Raw genomic sequence first — 22078 nt, forward strand, 5'->3', positions numbered from 1 at the left:
GTCACTACTATGTACGCCTGTTCCCGCCTCCTGCCGCCCCCCCCCAAAACAAATGTCTGACTATGAGTTATGAGAAGTCATAATTATGAGCTAGTAACTCGTTATTATGAGATAGTAAGTCATTATTATGAGATAGTAAGTCATTATGTGTGTGTGTGTGTGTGTGTGAGAGAGAGAGAGAGAGAGAGAGAGAGAGAGAGAGAGAGAGAAAGAGAGAAAGAGAGAGAGAGAGAGAGAGAGAGAGAGAGAGAGAGAGAGAGAGAGAGAGAGAGAGAGAGAGAGAGAGAGAGAGAGAGTTTGGCGATATTGTTCCATATTAATGGATTGGAGAGTTTTGTTGATGTGAGTTGGTGCCTGTTTGATGACATCTGGGATTGGCACATCCATTTTTTGACTTTTAAATTATTTATATATAGCTATTGATTCTTGAAGAATATAACTTAGAAAGAGCTTCATGATCAATGGTCGCACACCATCGGAACCCCAAAATATAAGTTTGTTTTAACTCCATTGTTTGTAGACCATGTTTGTAGACCATGTTTGTAGACCATGTTTGTAGACCATATTTGTAGACCATGTTTGTAGATCATGTTTGTAGACCATGTTTGTAGACCATGTTTGTAGACCATGTAATTACAAACAAACGCTGTATAGCTCCAAAACCTGGTTAAAACTATTAGTTTGATCTCATGGACGATCAGTCATTGTATCCGTATGTAAGAGTTGTTGTGTCTATGTATTTGAGAATGGTTATTTCTCCTTCTCCGTTCCTCACCTGTTTACCAAACAAAGTTTACCAAATAACGCTTTATTAGTATTTAAATCCAAGATTGCCCCTTTAAAAGGGATCAACCTCCATGTTCCAAACTTACTATCTCCTAATAATGACGTACTATCTCCTAATAATGACGTACTATCTCCTAATAATGATTTATTATCTCCTAATAATGATTTATTATCTCCTAATAATGATTTATTATCTCCTAATAATGATTTATTATCTCCTAATAAAGATTTATTATCTCATAATAATGACGTACTATCTCCTAATAATGACTTACTATCTCATAATAATGATTTATTATCTCCTAATAATGACGTACTATCTCCTAATAATGACTTACTATCTCATAATAAGGACTTACTATCTCATATAAGGACTTACTATCTCAAAATAAGGACTTACTATCTCATAATAAGGACTTACTATCTCCTAATAATGACGTACTATCTCTTAATAATGACTTATTATCTCCTAATAATGACTCACTATCTCCTAATAATGACGTACTATCTCTTAATAATGACTTATTATCTCCTAATAATGACTCACTATCTCCTAATAATGACTAACTATCTCCTAATAATGACTTACTATGTCATAATAAGGACTTACTATCTCAAAATAAGGACTTACTATCTCATAATAAGGACTTACTATCTCATAATAAGGACTTACTAGCTCATAATAAGGACTTACTATCTCATAATAAGGACTTACTATCTCCTGATAATGACTTACTATCTCCTAATGATGACTTACTATGTCATAATAATGACTTACTATGTCATAATAAGGACTTACTATGTCATAATAAGGACTTACTATCTCAAAATAATGACTTACTATCTCATAATAAGGACTTACTATCTCATAATAAGGACTTACTATCTCAAAATAATGACTTACTATCTCATAATAATGACTTACTATCTCATAATAAGGACTTACTATCTCATAATAATGACGTACTATCTCAAAATAATGACTTACTATCTCATAATAAGGACTTACTATCTCATAACTCCTAGTCAGATGTATTTATTTTGGTGGTGGGAACGAGCTTCCATACACTTCATATTCAATCAGAGATAATATTATGTGACACTTCTTAGCCAATCAGAGGGACAGTGAACAGGTGTTTTTCTGGGCTTATTCTAACCAATCACTGAGCACAAACGCAAGGCTCTCAAAGCTCTCAACATAATTCTCAGCGTCGCTTCCATTGACATCGTTTGCCACTGAGACTGAGCATGAATCTCTGCGCATTGTCTTGCTGGTGGCACTGAAAGAAATTCGCGTGACAATATGGGAAGAATCAGTTACAGGGTTATATGCCTCTTTTGGATCATATGATGTTAATTGTGTGGAATACATAAAACTGAAGGGTGTACAAAAGTATAGAATCAAATCCAAAAGTACAAAGTATACTAATAGTACGCGGTAATAGTAGACAGTAGAATGAATAGTAGAACTGTTATATATATTACTTTTTGATTCACGTTAAATTTCTTTGCTTTTAATTAAATTAATTGTGTATAAAGCAGATGAGTTCAATAAAACAATTCCAGATAGGAACATATCCAACAAATAACTCTCTAAATAAATATATCGAATTTAAAAGGTTAGCTATATGGAACCACTTTTTTAATTGATCAAGTAGGTAAATACTTTATCAATTAAATAAATGAGTTTTAATTTTATAAGTTGTTCATCATAAACAGTGTAGTCTTACGTTTTTATATTTCGTTTTTAACGTTTCAATGCCTTAATGTTGGTTAATCACGCCAATGACCAATATCGTTATTATGGTATTATAAGGTACTATATTTTAATAGTTGTTGTCGTCGTATTACTTATTTTGAATATATGGTTATTATAATGTAATAGCCTGCAATAACCCCATGAATTAATAATAGCGTGTAGTCCTTTAATGACATCATAAAAGCCTGCCGCTTCAAGAAAAATGAATAAAATAAACTTGTTTTAATTTCTGCAGAAGAGGGATTTAATTTCGATAACCTTGTTACTCTACAGCAATCATGAACAACACTATTTTCACCATTGAGCACAAGGAAAACATTTAGCAAATGGCATTTAGAAAGTAAGGAAAGTAGAAGAGTATTTTATTTCACGCAGAAAGGTACAAGCTAATAGTCCCATTAGCCTATGAACCACATGCGTAAACTGCCATAACGGTTTATTGCTATAAGGATCCATTTCAAATGTTTACCTGATGAAGTGAGGGCATAACGGCTCTAAATAATAAATTCAAAAGTATCAATTTTACACAAAAGTAGGACAATGTCTTAGGGCTTTAGTTTGTGTTGATTTGTCTGTGCTATTCAGTACGTAGAATTTGAAAATCTATTAAAAAAAAATAGAGGCTAAAACCAAAACAGTTTACGGCTCTTCTCAACAAATTTGGCACGATGAATGCCAGGGCCACAACGAAAAGTCACATCCCACTCACTGGGTACACACTGGTTGAATCAACGATGTTTCCACGTCATTTTAATGAAATTACGTTGAACCAACGTGGAATAGACATTGAATTGAGGTCTGTGCCTCGTGGAATTTTACATTCATCCATATAGGCTATAGGCTACATAATTTAAATATGCATCACAATATGTTAGTGCTTATTTACATAGATTTAGGGCTCTCCTAAAAAAAATATATATATATATATATAAACTCAGAAAAAAAAGAAACGTCCCTTTTTCAGGACCCTGTCTTTCAAAGACAATTCGTAAAAATCTAAATAACTTCACAGATCTTCATTGTAAAGGGTTTAAACACTGTTTCCCATGCTTGTTCAATTAACCATAAACAATCAACTTTTTTAACCGTTATTTAACTAGGCAAGTCAGTTAAGAACAAATTCTTATTTTCAATGATGGCCTAGGTAGGTTAATAACTGCCTTGTCGGCTCGGGGATTCGATCTTGCAACCTTCCGGTTACTAGTCCAACGTTCTAACTACTAGGCTACCTGCCGCCCCTGATGCACCTGTGGAACGGTCGTTAAGACACTAACAGCTTACAGATGGTAGGCAATTAAGGTCACAGTTATGAAAACTTAGGACACTGAAGAGGCCTTTCTACTGACTCTGAAAAACACCAAAAGAAAGATGCCCAGGGTCCCTGCTCATCTGCGTGAACGTGCCTTAGGCATGCTGCATGGAGGCATGAGGACTGCAGATGTGGCCAGGGCAATACATTGCAATGTCCGTAGTCTGAGACGTCTAAGACAGCGCTACAGGGAGACAGGACGGACAGCTGGCAGACCACATGTAACAACACCTGCACAGGATCTGAACATCACACCTGCGGGACAGGTACAGGATGGCAACTGGCAACTGCCCGAGTTACACCAGGAACGTACAATCCCTCCATCAGTGCTCAGACTGTCCGCAATAGCCTGAGAGAGGCTGGACTGAGGGCTTGTAGGCCTGTTGTAAGGCGGGTCCTCACCAGACATCACCGGCAACAACGTCACCTATGGGCACAAACCCACCATCGCTGGACCAGACAGGACTGGCAAAAAGTGCTCTTCAAAGTTTTGTCTCACCAGGGGTGATGGTCGGATTCACGTTTATCGTCGAAGGAATGAGCGTTACACCGAGGCCTGTACTCTGGAGCGGGATCGATTTGGAGGTGGAAGATCCGTCACGGTCTGGGGCGGTGTGTCACAGCATCATCGGACTGAGCTTGTTGTCATTGCAGGCAATCTCAACGAGGTGCGTTACAGGGAAGACATCCTCCTCCCTCATGTGGTACCCTTCCTGCAGGCTCATCCTGACATGACCCTCCAGCATGACAATGCCATCAGCCATACTGCTCGTTCTGTGTCTGATTTCCTGCAAGACAGGAATGTCCGTGTTCTGCCATGGCCAGCGAAGAGCCCGGATCTCAATCCCATTGAGCACATCTGGGACCTCTTGAATCGGAGGGTGAGGGCTAGGGCCATTCCCCCCAGAAATCCGGGAACTTGCAGGTGCCTTGGTGGAAGAGTGGGGTAACATCTCACAGCAAGAACTGGTAAATCTGGTGCAGTCCATGAGGAGGAGATGCACTGCAGTACTTAATGCAGCTGGTGGCCACACCAGATACTGACTGTTACTTTTGATTTTGACCCCCCCTTTGTTCAGGGACACATTATTCCATTTCTGTTAGTCACATGGCTGTGGAACTTATTCAGTTTATGTCTCAGTTGTTGAATCTTGTTATGTTCATACAAATATTTACACATGTTAAGTTTGCTGAATATAAACGCAGTTGACAGTGAGAGGACATTTCTTTTTTTTGCAGAGTTTATATATATATATATATATATATATATATATACCCGGTTAAATAAAAGGGGGAAAATATAATTGACTCAGAGCAATTATCTCTCATGTGCACACGATGTGCATTTATCAAAGCAGTCATATTAACTCCTAATCAAATGAATGTCATGTGTTGTGTCTCCCTCGTGTTTACAAAGAAAACAAGAAAAAAATGTCCCTCTTGCTTGACCTCCCATTTTCCATCTCCATCTCTGTTGTCTGAATAATAACAGAGCTGGTTTGGCGCTGACTTTCACTAGTGTCGTGTGCAGAGGACTTTAGTGGGACCAGTGGCATCGTCTGTAAAGCAACGGCATTTTTAGTTCCTTACCCCGGTAAACCTTCAGGGGGCTTTCTTTGCATTCATTTGTTCAGTCTGCTGCAAGTCTCTGGAAAACATCTAATTCGTTTTTATAACCAACCCCAGATGCGGCAGTGTGTGTGAGAGAGTGTGTGTGTGTGCGTGTGTGTTCGCCAGTGCTTGAGAGAAAGGGGTCTTGCTGCAAGGGGAAAAGGAGAACGAAGAAACAAACGGTTTGGAATTTTTCGATTCAAACGTTGCTTTTTTGTTGTTGTTTTTTTAGGAATGAACGCAGATACGTGCGTTTCATACTGTGATATGACATCCATGGATTCATATTATAACACGCCTTCGCCACACGGTAGGGATCAGCAACCATCGGATCCCTTCAGAATATTCCAACCGAGTGAAACCAAATACAGCCCAACGTTCCTACCTAAAGGACAACAGGGTTACGAGGAGAAGTCTCGGAGTCCTTTCCAACAGGGGTGCCAGTCACTGGATGACGGCACAGAGGAGGGCAACAACTTCAACAAATACCACCTCTTCATGCAACGACCAATCTGCAAAACACCCCCGGAAGGCGAAAAACTCCACCAGGAAAGCGGAGGACACAACGACGCGCTCATCCCCTGCTATGGTGAGTTCCGAACGGTTCTTAGGTCGCCGTTCGCGTGGGGAACAATCAACATCCAAAGGTTCTTGAAACAAACGCGCTCAGAACTGGTGCATTGACTAAAATCAAAACATCCTATTCATATTTGTACAGGTTCAAACATCCTATTCATATTTGTACAGGTTCACACATCCTATTCATATTTGTACAGGTTCCACTCAAATAAAAAGTTTAAAAGTTATTTTATCTCATTTCGCGAGGCAACGAGAGCAAAAGCAACGTTTCGGCGGCTAGGCCATCGTCTGTCAATCAGCACCCAAACAGACAAAACAGAAATGGCTAGGTTACTGAACTAACAAACTGGGGCCGTGTGGGCAAGGGGCCATAACGACAGTTAAAAATGTGCAGATTTTATGAGGCCAGAGTGTAACTGGAGTTAGTTAATGCAGTATTTAAAAATCCCTTAAAGCCTCCTTGTAACAGGAAGACGCATGCTATCTGTTAGAAACTGCATGGCCATAGATATTTTATGAAACCACGTTGTTGGTTGAGCTCAATACAATCATAACGAACAATGCTGAACGATTTCATTCTGACATAGGCCTTTCTATTCTGTATGGTTTTTTATTTTTGTTGTCTGTGTTGATATTTTGATGACTTGACCTCAACGGCATGGCTGGCGTAGCCGAGTAGTTTATGTTTGAATATTTACACTTTAGTTTCTTATTAATACACCAGCAAAACATCATACATAAGGCTACCAATTTATCCAACTTATATTACGCCATCACTTTTGTTCAACACAAGTAAGGGGAGCTCATTAGACTGAGATTTATTAATATTTTTTAACATTTTGAATGAGCTATAAAGGGATAGAAGCTCCGGTCCCCGAAATATGACATTTAAGCAATAAACTGAAAACTATGAGGTGTGATGATATATTGCACAATTAGGCATCTGTAGGGAGCAAGTAACGCAGCATGCACACACACACACACACACACACACACACTAACTCTTAACCCTAAACCTAACCCTAACTCTTAACCCCTAAACCTAACCCTAACTCTTAACCTCTAACCCTAACTCTTAACCCTAAACCTAACCCTAACTCTTAACCCTAAACCTAACCCTAACTCTTAACCCTAAACCTAACCCTAACTCTTAACCTCTAACCCTAACTCTTAACCCTAAACCTATCCCTAACTCTTAACCCTAAACCTAACCCTAACTCTTAACCCCTAAACCTAACCCTAACTCTTAACCCTAAACCTAACCCTAACTCTTAACCCCTAAACCTAACCCTAACTCTTAGCCCTAAACCGACACACACACACACACACACACACACACACACACACACACACACACACACACACACACACACACACACACACACACACACACACACACACACACACACACACACACACACACACACACCGTGCTTTGAGGCAAAATGACAGGCATCAAAGTGTAAATTTGACCAATCATACACGCATATGCATTATGGTTTCGGTTAGACACACGTTTCTAAATCACGGCCTGCCATCTAAACCATTGTCTTTATAAGATCTAACGATACAATAGAAACACACGGGCAACCTGGCAGGGTTATAGTAAAATGATGTCGATGTCTTTTGGAAAGGATACATTTTTGGCTCCCTTAAAGTGGATAAAGAGTTCATTTTCCCAATATCAAAAAAAATCTTATTGCTCCAGTTTAGTTACAGGAATAAGATATTAACGAAACAAACATTTATAAACCCGGAGAATAGAACATGAAATATCTAAATCGTGTTTTATAATGACACAGATTTGAATAATGACTTTAATAATCTCTCGACACTTGCGTTTAGGTCCTAAACCATCAGGTCAAAATCCTACAGGTTAATGATTGCAATAAACTACAGTGTAAAGTTGTAGTGCTAACTCTTTTCGCGCACGGCATTGATTTTTTTGTTGTTGTGGGGGCAAAAAATGTACCAAACCTACATGCTTTGTTTCGTATGCCACATTCTTATTAAATTCACTGACTGTATGGCACGGCTATGGACAGCTGAAGACGCGCGGATTGACTTTCACCAAGGCCGCAGGACGCAAAGTAAACCACAAGATACTTAGTAACGTGACGCTCGTTCATGTTAGACTGTTGTTCCACGGTCATATCAATTTAGAAGATTAGTTGTAGTGATATCATGTCGACTCGACGGTGTACGGATGATTATGGCATAATGATCATGTAAATTAGCATAACAGCACAGCGTAATGACTTTGGCAAGAGACGTGAATCATGTTCGAAACGGCAAAGAGTTGCGAATGCAATATAGGCCTATCATTTCCTGGATTGGTGCACTTCAGTATTCAGTATTAATAAAGTTTAATAAACTAATATATATATATATATGAAAGCAAAACTGAAAGTAAAATAATCTAGTTTTGTGTTTAGACAGAGCCCAAAGAAAGGGAATAAATATATAATTATGCTCTCACATCGTTTACATATTTGTTCCAGAGGATAACGTTTAAACTATTTCAAAGCGACTGTTATAAAGATGTAATGACACCGTTTGTGTTGCTGGTCCGATGCGCGACCTTTGGAAAAATTGAAAAAAATTGCACCAATGGTTCTATTATTCAGAGTAGTTGTTGTCTTTTACAAGACAGGGGGGGTTTTAAAGAGAAAGAACAGATTAATACAAGTTCATTAATAAATCTTGATTAAATCTGACTTTAAAAAAGGAAAATTAAAGCCTTTAAAACGTACACCAAAAACAGAAACAGAACACAGTAATGATTATATCCTAATAATAACGTCATTTTAGCGCCACATTATTATCATCAATATTATTATTATTATTAGTGGATCTATTTGCACGGGAATTATTTATTTATTTTCTCAAAATGTAACTTTTGTTTATCTTAATAATCTTTTAAAAGAAAAAGTAAACTGAGCTAATTCCTAAAAACAATAACTGCTGTTACCAACCAAGGCCGTTACCAATTGAACGAGTGCATAATAATAATAATAATAATCATTTGTTTTAATTTGCATTTAATTTCCAATCAAAATTCAATAACTCATAAAAGCGTGAATTCCAAATGACAAGCGTCCACATGACTTAGGGTACAAAAACTAAAACCGAGGATCAGATTGTATTATAACGAGTTTCTGCCGTAACTGCCAGCACACACCCACGCCAAAATACACCACATAAAGCGAAAAGTAAACTGTTTTTCCCGTGACTGCAAACAATGGGAGTCAGGCCTTTTTACACCGAGTGAAATCGTTATCACACTGTGTATAGTGTGTGTGTGTTTTTTCCCCTCAAGGTGAGAGCCAAGGATAGAGAACCCCTCCATCGAACGAAAACATCTGGCAAAGTCCAATGACACAGCGAACCGTTTAAACTGCGATCATTAAATACAATAGGTTTCCCGGAGGAGAGCTCTGTAATGTTATTCTATAAAATGTTACAGCCAGATAGATAGATAGCTTCGGGGAGGATATAGTGTTGGGAGGCTAGCTAAAGCCTCGGGCATCAACCGGCTTGTGTTATCATGTGTGGGGTCTTGGTAGTCTACTCACCGGGAGCAGATATTGCACAACCTCGTCGTATCGTCACTACATGTGCTTCGACGGTTTATTATTAATGACATGGAAATGAGTTTGTTCATTATGACATGTCTGCTATGCACACATATTACCATTGTCTACCTAGATACAAAAATAACACACACACACACACACACACACACACACACACACACACACACACACACACACACCGTGAATTCAGTGAAACTACACTATATCACCGCTATATTCACACCTATCTTGGAACACAGGCAGACAGACATCATGCTTTCCCCCCCAACAGTTGCCATTTAATGTGCTTTTAGTACTCGACTTTCTGACTTAACAAGTCTTTATTACTGTTCTTTGGCTTTGCTCTTTTCACATATATCGGGAATATTTACAACGATGTATCTCTCCTTCGACACTGACCATAACAAATCAACTATATTGCTCGTCTTATACCAGGCATTATCATCATTAACGAGGCTCGTTCACACCCACAGAGCGTTTGCGCAAAATGGTACTATCGCTTCGAACACTCAGACAGCGTCATTGCGCAAAATGGTACTAACGCTTCGAACACACCGACAGTGTCATCGCGCAAAATATGTATGCAACAAAGTTCAACATTCACCTTCTGCTACCATTTCTGTCAAGCCGTCTACAGCATACAGTTTGAAGCATACGTTTGATAAATCCTAACATGTGCACCACACAGAACGCACTGCAACTGCCTCTGCAACGCAATGCTGCAAAGGCAAAACCCAGCGTTTTCATTGGAAATGAATGTAATTCTGGTGTACCAAAAATGCAATGACGCTGTTGGTGTGATCGACGAGTAACACTACAAAGCCTTAGGCTTGGTCGTATACATGCTAAAGGCTAGTGCACTCAGGCAATGCATGGGACAACAGGGCCACTGGACGTTATAGGAGACGAAAAACTCTATGGTCTGTACCTTTGGGACTGTGCGCCTCAACCTATAGAAACTTCTACCTGACCACAGACAACAATGACTGAGAGCAAACCACCGGTGGAACTGATGGAGTGCTTACAGAGCAGGAGTCTGTAGGAATGTAGACCAGGCCGTACCCAGCCACACAGCACTACAGGAGAGTTAGCTACCCCCATTAATACAAGCCAGATGTGTATTCATGTGTCCCAAATGGCACCCTATTCCCTATACAGTGCACTACTTATGACCAGTGAACCCTAAGTAGGGTACTATATAGGGAATAGGGTGCCATTTGGAATGCTATCTATAACTGACTCCTATAGTTATTATTTGAGACTCCACAACACGGCCCCTTTCCAAAGCCACAGAGTCTGTCAGATGGACCCTGAGATGACAGAGTGGGACTGGTGTACGTAACCCCGTTTCACCAATGCCCCAAGTAAATAAACCAAACGTCAGAAATGGGTTTCGGGTTTTGGAGCTCCGTTTTGAGTGATTAGGGAGAACGGTGTGTGAGTGTGTTTGTGTGTCTTGGGGGGGGGGGGCGTCACGTCGCCACTGGCAGGCATACGTGAGTAGGGTGAACGTTTACATTCACATATCGTCTTGCATCATGGGGTCTCCGAGGTTCATTCAGTACTTTGATGTGGGATAAAGTTGTAGTTTTCTGCCGTGTCTGGAGAAAGGTGAAGAAATACTCACGTATCATGTCCTCTATTTTGTTTCAGGATTACTGACATTATGCGTCTTCAAAAATTTTTTTTTCTCCAATAACAAGTTAGTTAGCTAGTTGTAAGCACTGCATCTGAGATCAACTGAGGGCTAAGTGAAACATCTGGATAACAGAGAGCTGATCCTCATCGTAATGACATGACTCTCACTTAGTGTAGTCTGGCAGCGGCTGTGGCAAAAGACTAACCTACACATTGTTACTGTGTGATGCCGAGGCCTGGACCCCCGGTGCTGCTGATGGTACACCTACCACAATGCCCTGTGTTCATTGACTCAATGTCCTGACCTAGAGACAATTTACATAGTAATACAACAGATTATGAAAAGTGACTTGAAGTGGTAGTTTAGATGTGACATTTTGACTAATCTTATTTATCTTATTTGAAATATTATGAGACGATGTTTTCTTCGTGACATTCACTCCTACATACTGCACAACTATGCCTTTGAGGATATTCCACAAATGTTGTCATAGAGTGGAGATATGTTTCCCAACATGCAGTGAAAGAATATAAAATCTCCTGGCTGTGTTGTGATGGCCTCCTGCCAGAGTTGGACACTGTGAGAATGTGTTAGAAGAACCAGGAAGTGATATCTCTGGTTATTTATGTGGTGATAGCGAACACATTGAATTGATAGTACTGAGAGACAAGAGTAAGTGTCTGCATGGGAATATATTTGTGCCAATATTATGTCCAATAGAAACAAACTATGTCCAGTGTTTATGATGCTGGTCACTTTAATAATGGAACACTGGTCACTTTAATAATGGAACACTGGTTACTTTAATAATGGAACGTTGGTCACTTTAATAATAGAACACTGGCCACTTTAATAATGGAACACTGGCCACTTTAATAATGGAACACTGGTCACTTTAATAATGGAATCACTGGTCACTTTAATAATGGAACACTGGTCACTTTAATAATGGAACACTGGTCACTTTAATAATGGAACACTGGTCACTTTAATAATGGAACACTGGTCCCTTTAATAATGGAACACTGGTCACTTTAATAATGGAACACTGGTCACTTTAAAAATGGAACACTGGTCATTTTAATAATGGGATACTGGTCACTTTAACAATGGAACACTGGTCACTTTAATAATGGAACACTGGTCACTTTAATAATGGGTCACTGGTCACTTTAATAATGTTTACATACTGTTTTACCCATTTCATATGTAAATACTGTATTATAGTCAAGGCCAATCTTATTTAACTATTGCTGTACATATACTATTCTATAAATGTATTCTTCAGATATACTACATATTCTATCCACATACTGTCCATAATGTCTATACATCCCATCACATATTTATATATACAGAAGAGTGTGCAAAGCTGTCATCAAGACAAAGGGTGGCAACTTTGAAGATTCTTAAATATAAAATATATTTTGATTTGTTTAACACCTTTTGGGTTACTACATGATTCCAAATATGATAAGGCTGGGCGATATGGCCAAAATCTCATATTCCGATATAGGTAATTTTATATCCCGCTAACGATACATAATCACAATATGGCACATTTTCTGTAAATTCAATGAATAAATAGTTTATATAAAATAACCACATTATTTCTTATTACATTTTTAATTAAACTCAACAAATAAAAGGTATTTACTCATATTTGATTATTTCTCCTTTTATTTAGAACCTTTGTGCACATTTTCAATTAAGCATTTTAACAAAATATAAAATATTAAATGTATAAAATCTAAAAAGGTAAATGGAAAACACTTCAACTATAGTTGTAAACAAAATACATTTAGGCCTAAAATATATTTTGTTTTGCATGTTATTTTTGCATTAATACGTGTCACATATCAATTTGCATTTGTTACCTTGGGTCTCGAGTGTTAGCACCAACTCACGAAACCCCCCGTTTCTGGGCCGTGTAAATTGGGGCCATGTCTTTGCAGATGTAAGTTGGCAGCTGTTATCTCCTTCCATCTTCGTGATTCTTTTCCGTATTTTCTTATTGGAAGAAGTTTGGAACCACCAAGACTCTTCCTAGAGCTGGCTGCCAGGCCAAACTGAGCAATCGGGGGAGAAGGGCCTTGGTCAGGGAGGTGACCAAGAACCCGATGGTCACTCTGCCATAGCTCCAGAGTTCCTCTGTGGAGATGGGAGAACCTTCCAGAAGGACAACCATCTCTGCAGCACCACCAATCAGGGCTTTATGGTAGAGTGGCCAGACGGAATCCACTCCTCAGTAAATGGCACATGACAACCCGTTTGGAGTGTGCCAAAAGGCACCTAAAGAACTCAGACCATGAGAAACAAGATTCTCTGGACTGATGAAACCAAGATGGAACTATTTGGCCTGAATGCCAAGCTTCACATCTGGAGGAAACCTGGCACCATCCCTACGGTGAAGCATGGTGGTGGCAGCATCATGCTGTGGGGATGTTTTTCAGCGGCAGGGACTGGGATACTAGTCAGAATCAAGGGAAAGATGAACGGAGCAAAGTACAGAGAGATCCTTGATGAAAACCCGCTCCAGAGCGCTCAGGACCTCAAATTCCAACATGACAACAACCCTAAGCACACAGCCAAGACAACGCAGGAGTGGCTTTGGGACAAGTCTCTGAATGTCCTTGAGTGGCCCAGCCAGACCCCGGACTTGAACCCAATCAAACTTCTCTTGAGAGATCTGAAAATAGCTGTGCAGCAACACTCCCCATCCAACCTGACAGAGCTTGAGAGGATCTACAGAGAAGAATGTGAGAAACTCCCCAAATACAGGTGTGCCAAGCTTGTAGCTTCATCCCCAAGAAGACTGGAGGCTGTAATCGCTGACAAAGGTGCTTCAACAAAGTACTGAGTAAAGGGTCTGAATACTTATGTAAATGTAATATTTCATTTATTTTTTATTTATTTTAAATTTGCAAAATTTTCTACAAAAACGGATTTTACTTTGTCATTATGGGGTTGTCTGTAGATTTATGAGGGATTAAAACAATTGAATCCATTTTAGAATAAGGCTGTAACGTAACAACATGTTTCAAATGCTCTGTGGGAAAGTCTGTACTAAATGATCATGTCAAATGTAAATAAATAAATATATTAATATAATATAATATAAATAATTAATATAATATAATATAAATATAAATCGTGATTTATTGCACTATTTTATCTGAACAGCGATCCTCATCCCTTCAAACCCGATACCATTTAATTACTTCCCTGGCAAAAAAAATATTTAAAAAATTGCAGATTCACATGTGAAAAACTTTCAACTTTCCCACTTTCATATGTGAAAATCTAATTCCCATTTTCATATGTGAAAATCTAATTCCCACTTTCATATGTGAAAATCTAATTCCCACTTTCATATGTGAAAATCTAATTCCCACTTTCATATGTGAAAATCTAATTCCCACTTTCATATGTGAAAATCTAATTCCCATTTTCATATGTGAAAATCTAATTCCCACTTTCATATGTGAAAATCTAATTCCCACTTTCATATGTGAAAATCTAATTCCCACTTTCATATGTGAAAATCTAATTCCCACTTTCATATGTGAAAATATAATTACCACTTTAACATGTGAAAATCTTTTTACCACTTTAACATGTGAAAATCTAATTACCACTTTCATATGTGAAAATCGAATTCCCACTTTCATATGTGAAAATCGAATTCCCACTTTCATATGTGAAAATGTAATTCCCACTTTCATATGTGAAAATCTAATTACCACTTTAACATGTGAAAATCTATTTACCACTTTAACATGTGAAAAAGTAACTCACATGTTGTCAAGTGTATGTCATGGTATCACATGTTGAATTGTTGCATCCCCATGTTGCCACATTTATTTCACATGAGATCCTGTTTTCACATGTTCTCAAATGCTTTCTCTTGTGTATTTTAATGTTATCACATGTTGTGTTTACGTGTTGTCACATTATCACATTCATTTCACATAAGATCGCATTAAATTCATGCAGGTTTTCCGTAAGAGACAGTTCCACATAGCTCTGAGATGCTCTCTCCCTGTCGGCTAAGCTCCCCACTAAGAGTAACCCCAGTATTCCTGACTCACCCACAAACAGTAACCCCGGTATTCCTGACTCACCCACAAACAGTAACCCCGGTATTCCTGACTCACCCACAAACAGTATCCCCGGTATTCCTGACTCACCCACTAAGAGTAACCCCGGTATTCCTGACTCACCCACAAACAGTAATCCCGGTATTCCTGACTCACCCACAAACAGTAATCCCGGTATTCCTGACTCACCCACAAACAGTAACCCCGGTATTCCTGACTCACCCACAAACAGTATCCCTGGTATTCCTGACTCACCCACTAAGAGTAACCCCGGTATTCCTGACTCACCCACAAACAGTAACCCCGGTATTCCTGACTCACCCACTAAGAGTAACCCCGGTATTCCTGACTCACCCACAAACAGTAACCCCGGTATTCCTGACTCACCCACTAAGAGTAACCCCGGTATTCCTGACTCACTCACTAAGAGTAACCCCGGTATTCCTGACTCACCCACTAAGAGTAACCCCGTTATTCCTGACTCACCCACAAACAGAAACCCCGATATTCCTGACTCACCCACTAAGAGTAACCCCGGTATTCCTGACTCACCCACTAAGAGTAACCCCGGTATTCCTGACCCACCCACTAAGAGTAACCCCGGTATTCCTGACTCACCCACAAACAGTAACCCCGATATTCCTGACTCACCCACTAAGAGTAACCCCGGTATTCCTGACTCACCCACTAAGAGTAACCCCGGTATTCCTGACTCACCCACTAAGAGTAACCCTGGTATTCCTGACTCACCCACTAAGAGTAACCCCGGTATTCCTGACTCACCCACAAACAGAAACCCCGATATTCCTGACTCACCCACTAAGAGTAACCCCGGTATTCCTGACTCACCCACTAAGAGTAACCCCGGTATTCCTGACTCACCCACTAAGAGTAACCCCGGAATTCCTGACTCACCCACAAACATCTATTCTATTCCCTATTGGCATAGGAAACATATGTTAACATTGCCAAAGCAAGTGAAGTAGATAATATACAAAAGTGAAATATCCCCGGTCTCTGTCTCTCTCTCTCTCTCTGTCTCTCTCTGTCTCTCTCTGTGTCTCTCTCGCTCTCTCTCTCTCTCTCTCTCTCTCTGTCTCTCTCTGTCTCTCTCTCTGTCTCTCTCTGTCTCTCTCTCTGTCTCTGTCTCTCGCTGTCTCTCTCTCAATTCAATTCAATTCAAGGGGCTTTATTGGCATGGGAAACATGTGTTAACATTGCCAAAGCAAGTGAGGTAGATAATATACATATATATATATATATATATATATATATATATCTCTGTCTCTCTCTCTGTCTCTGTCTCTGTCTCTGTCTCTCTGTCTCTCTCTCTGTCTCTCTGTCTCTGTCTCTCTCTCTGTCTCTCTCTCTGTCTCTGTCTCTCTCTCTCTCTCTCTCTCTCTCTCTCTCTCTCTCTCTCTCTCTCTCTCTCTCTCTCTCTCTAACTTTCAATTTCTCTTACTCTTTGACTGAGCTTGGAGTGAGTGATTCCTCACCAGACTCAAACAACACTAGGGCGGTGAACTGTCCAATAGTCAATGAATCAGTCATTCCAAGAAAGACTTAAAACTCAAAGACCCTAATAAGTATTCTGGTCTAATAGTCTGCCGATGACTTGACACAACAACCACAATACATAGTGGAATGATTTATATTGGTTATTGTACTGCAATGTAGACGGAGCTACTGTAGTACACAAGCATTTCTCTGCACCTTTTATACCTGCTGTAAACTCTGTACGAGACAAATAAAATGAGATTTGATTTCTCTCTCTCTCTCTCCCTCTCTCTCTCTCCCTCTGTCTCTCTCTCTCGCTCTCTCTCTGATGCTCTCTCTCTCTCTCTCTCTGTTGCTCTCTTTCTCTCTCTGTTGCTCTCTCTCTCTGTTGCTCTCTCTCTCTGTCTCTCTCTCTCTCTGTTGCTCTCTCTCTCTATGTTGCTCTCTCTCCCGCTCTCTCTCTGATGCTCTCTCTCTCTCTGTTGCTCTCTCTCTCTCTCTCTCTCTCTCTCTCTGTTGCTCTCTCTCTCTCTGTTGCTCTCTCTCTCTCCCTCTCTGTTGCTCTCTCTCTCTCCCTCTCTGTTGCTCTCTCTCTCTCTCTCTCTCTCTCTCTCTCTCTCTCTCTCTCTCTCTCCTCTCTTCTCTCCTCTCTCCTCTCTTCTCTCTCTCTCTCTGTTGCTCTCTCTCTCTCTCTGTTGCTCTCTCTCTCTCTGTTGCTCTCTCTCTCTCTCTCTGTTGCTCTCTTTCTCTCTCTTTGTGTTGCTCTCTCTGTTGCGCTCTCTCTCTCTCTGTTGCTCTCTCTCTCTCTCTCTCTCTTTCTCTCAATTCAAAGGGCTTTATTGGCATGGGAAACATATGTCTACATTGCCAAAGCAAGTGAGGTAGATAATAAAGAAAAGTGAAATAAACAATAAAAAATGAACAGTACACATTACACTCACAAAAGTTTCAGGGGAATAGAGACATTTCACATGTCATATTATGGCTATGTACAGTGTTGTAATGATGTGCAAATAGTTAAAGTACAAAAGGGAAAATAAATAAACATAAATCTCTCTCTGTCTCTGTCTCTGTGTCTGTCTGTCTGTGTGTCTGTCTCTCTCTCTCTCCCGCTGTCTGTCTGTCTCCCGCTGTCTGTCTGTCTCCCGCTGTCTGTCTGTCTCCCGCTGTCTGTCTGTCTCCCGCTGTCTGTCTGTCTCCCGCTGTCTCCCGCTGTCTGTCTGTCTCCCGCTGTCTCCCGCTGTCTGTCTGTCTCCCGCTGTCTCTGTCTGTCTGTCTGTCTGTCTCCCGCTGTCTCTGTCTGTCTGTCTGTCTCCCGCTGTCTCTGTCTGTCTGTCTGTCTCCCGCTCTGTCTCCCGCTCTGTCTCCCGCTCTGTCTCCCGCTCTGTCTCCCGCTCTGTCTCCCGCTCTGTCTGTCTGTCTGTCTGTCTGTCTGTCTGTCTGTCTGTCTGTCTGTCTGTCTGTCTGTCTGTCTGTCTGTCTGTCTGTCTGTCTGTCTGTCTGTGTCTCTCTCTCTCTCTCTCTCTCTCTCTCTCTCTCTCTCTCTCTCTCTCTCTCTCTCTCTCTCTCTTTGCTCCATGCTGTCTTGGCGAACACAGCCATGACACTTTTCTGTGGAGGAGTAGCCAAGATTCCATTGGATTGGCTCCAAATGTTGTGCATAGACAGAAACGTGAGTGTGGGTGTGAGAGAGTTTGTGTGTGAGTATTGTGTGAGTGTGGGTGTGAGGGAGTGTGTGTGTGAGTGTGAGTGTGGGCGTGAGAGAGTTATTGTGTGAGTGTATGTGTGAGTGTGGGTGTGAGGGAGTGTGTGTGTGAGTATTGTGTGAGTGTATGTGTGAGTGTGGGTGTGAGAGAGTGTGTGTGTGAGTATTGTGTGAGTGTATGTGTGGGTGTGGGTGTGGGTGTGAGAGAGTGTGTGTGTGAGTATTGTGTGAGTGTATGTGTGAGTGTGGGTGTGAGAGAGTGTGTGTGTGAGTATTGTGTGAGTGTATGTGTGGGTGTGGGTGTGAGAGAGTGTGTGTGTGGGTGTATGTGGGGAGGGGGGGGGGGATTACGTCTCAATAATTCTCATTCAAATAGTAATCTGATAATAATCTAGTAATCTGCATACACAGAATATTATTCACATAAACTAACATAGAATATTGTTCCCCTTTTTTGTAAAAGTTTATCTGTGATAAGCAGCAGACTTCTTGATTTAGCGAAGGTCAGACATTTACCGGGGTCGACGTTTCATCCCAGTCAGAAACAGAGAGAAAACATCAAAGTGTAATTTAACTGTTCGTAAAACGGCAGGGTGCCCTCACTGCTTTTATAGGATGAGATGGGAAGGGTCAACTGAAGGCAAATCAAATAAACACTATAAATTAGCTACCTGGGGACCAAACCCTAAAGAGGGGAGGCTTTTAAAAAGAGAGAGAGATACTGTTTTTAAAAAGTTATAGTACCATAGACATGAGCCCTTTCCTTGCTCTGGCTTCATTCTAGAGTGTTAATGCACAGTTTGTTCTTGCTTAGTCTTTACATTTATTTAACTCAATACAGTTCAGCAAGACCAGGAATGTCTGTCTGTCTGTCTGTCTGTCTGTCTGTCTGTCTGTCTGTCCGTCTGTCCCCCTGCCTTCTGTCTGTCCCTCTGTCTGTATATCTGCCTTTCTGTCTGTCTGACTGCGAGTTCAGGCTCAGTTGTGTTCAGTACAGTGTTCAGTACAGTGTTCAGTACAGCTCATCTCCCAGATGTATCTGAGGACTACGGAGAGATCAATGCAAGCGACTAGTTCCTACAGGAATGCAAGATTCAACCTGCTCAGTTCAACCTGTGCTTCCTGATAAATCTACCCCATACCACCCCCGCTGTGGTCAGTAATATAGCCATACCTATAGCCTATACCAGGTAAGTCTTGATGCAGTGAATTGAACGAACGCACAAAAGAAAACTCCTACTGTGATTTGGGATTAGAATAGAAATTGTATCTAATATGAATTATTATGTTGTCGACGAGAGAAGGGGAAAGGCTGTGATGGTTTGTAGTTACCGTAAAGGCCTACGTTATTCTGAGAATTCATGTAGGCAATGGTGGGATATGTGACTGGCTTGCATCCAGGGCATAATAGCAGAATAGCTCCAATAGTGCCAATACCAAACAGGAACTCTTAACTGACCTCTCCCACTTCATAACCATCCAGTCACAGCGCTGCCTTTTGGCTAGAGAGAGGGGGCATCATATTACGCTAAAGGAGGCCGGAGCAGGGAGAAGGTCGGGGAGGGGGGGTTGAGGATGTCACAGATGTGTGCCTGAGTCGAGAGACTGGGACAGTGAGAAGGTCGGGGGGGGGGGTTGAGGATGTTACAGATGTGTGCCTGAGTCGAGAGACTGGGACAGTGGGACACCTGGTGAATCCCAAATCACCCTCGCCCCTACCAACTCGCTTGGAGGGCCCTTTCGTTGCATGAAATTCAAATGAGAAAATTCCCGTGTTGTTTTACAAGATATAAACTTCAGTAACAGTCAAACATGTAACTTGGGAGGCATTTCATATGTTACATTTGTCAGGTCTCTGGCTAGTAAATAAAGGTCCGCCTTCATTTGTTAAAACGTTGCAGAAAGAAATACCATGAATATATAATATACCATAATATATGTGATCTGAGAGCCATGTTTGTTCTACATAGCATTTTTCTCTCTGAACGTTTCAAAACGTTACATCCTGCTGAACGCACCCCCCAGGTGGATCACAATTAGGCAAGGCTCGCCATTGTTTTGTGTGAAATTACACAAACTCAAAATGATGGGATATCACTTTGCTCTGAAGCTGGCAGCGAGGGTCTAATTAGACATAATTTTCACTCTCAATTTTGGGACGCCTGTACACAGTAGGGAGGTACTTTAGTGACATCAAGTAAAACTTCTGAAACTAAAAAACTAAATTCTTAAAAATAAAATATGAAAATTATATTGAAAACAAAATATACCGTTAACTCAAAAATATATTATTTTTGAAACGTGAGAACAATGTTTTTGTTAATGAATGCAAAACCTTTTTTTTTTTTTCAGTGAACATTTTCAAAGATAACACGATTGCGATCAAGTGCAAACTCCCTCTTTTACTGCTAATGTCCCCATCTCTGGTTATGTTACCCACCGGAATTTTCGTTAGCTGACTTTTCAAGTTCCAGCAGCACCCTGCGTCCCACTGATGGTTTGCCTCTGAAGCTAAGCAGAGCCAGTCCTGGATGGGAAACCAGATTTACATTTACATTTACATTTAAGTCATTTAGCAGACGCTCTTATCCAGAGCGACTTACAAGTACATACATTCATACTTTTTTGTACTGGCCCCCCGTGGGAATCGAACCCACAACCCTGGCGTTGCAAGCGCCATGCTCTACCAACTGAGCCACACGGGACAGATGCTGCTGGAAGTGGTGACGGAGTGTCAGTAGGGGGCGTTCTCCCCTCTAGTCTTAAAGTTGCAAATCCCAATGTTCCAGGGCAGGGATGGTGATGTTACCCCTGTGTAGGTTACCATCTCTGGGATGTGAAATGGATGTCCTGATTCTTGGAAAGTAATATACGACTAAGGGGTGTTAAACTCAGTGTTCTGGCTAAATGACCATCATGGCCCACCTCATCATCCCACTCACCACTAATTGTGGCAGAGATCATGGCCCACCTCATCATCCCACTCACCACTAATTGTGGCAGAGATCATGGCCACCTCATCATCCCACTCACCACTAATTGTGGCAGAGATCATGGCCCACCTCATCATCCCACTCACCACTAATTGTGGCAGAGATCATGGCCACCTCATCCTCCCACTCACCACTAATTGTGGCAGAGATCATGGCCCACCTCATCATCCCACTCACCACTAATTGTGGCAGAGATCATGGCCCACCTCATCATCCCACTCACCACTAATTGTGGCAGAGATCATGGCCCACCTCATCATCCCACTCACCACTAATTGTGGCAAGATCATGGCCCACCTCATCATCCCACTCACCACAATTGTGCAGAGATCATGGCCACCTCATCCTCCCACTCACCAAATTGTGCAGAGATCATGGCCACACCTCATCATCCACTCACCACTAATTGTGGCAGAGATCATGGCCCACTCATCATCCAGTCACCACTAATTGTGGCAGAGATCATGGCCCACCTCATCACCCACTCACCACTAATTTGGCACG

The 22078-nt window shown here is 40.9% G+C and overlaps 1 protein-coding gene across 1 annotated transcript in view; it reads left to right on the forward strand.

Annotated features, from left to right (window-relative positions):
* The first annotated feature begins 5741 nt into the window (after positions 1-5741).
* Positions 5742-22078, forward strand: part of LOC120065956 (anoctamin-1-like) — an 84982-nt gene continuing 68645 nt past the window's right edge. Inside the window, exons 1-3 of the mRNA XM_039016998.1 lie at positions 5742-6054; positions 11848-11858; positions 15334-16270. Of these exons, the coding sequence (XP_038872926.1) occupies positions 5742-6054; positions 11848-11858; positions 15334-16270 (1261 nt within the window). The remainder of the gene's footprint in view (positions 6055-11847; positions 11859-15333; positions 16271-22078) is intronic.

This window comes from Salvelinus namaycush, chromosome 21 (genome assembly GCF_016432855.1).
Source record: "Salvelinus namaycush isolate Seneca chromosome 21, SaNama_1.0, whole genome shotgun sequence".
NCBI classification, from domain to species: domain Eukaryota; kingdom Metazoa; phylum Chordata; class Actinopteri; order Salmoniformes; family Salmonidae; genus Salvelinus; species Salvelinus namaycush.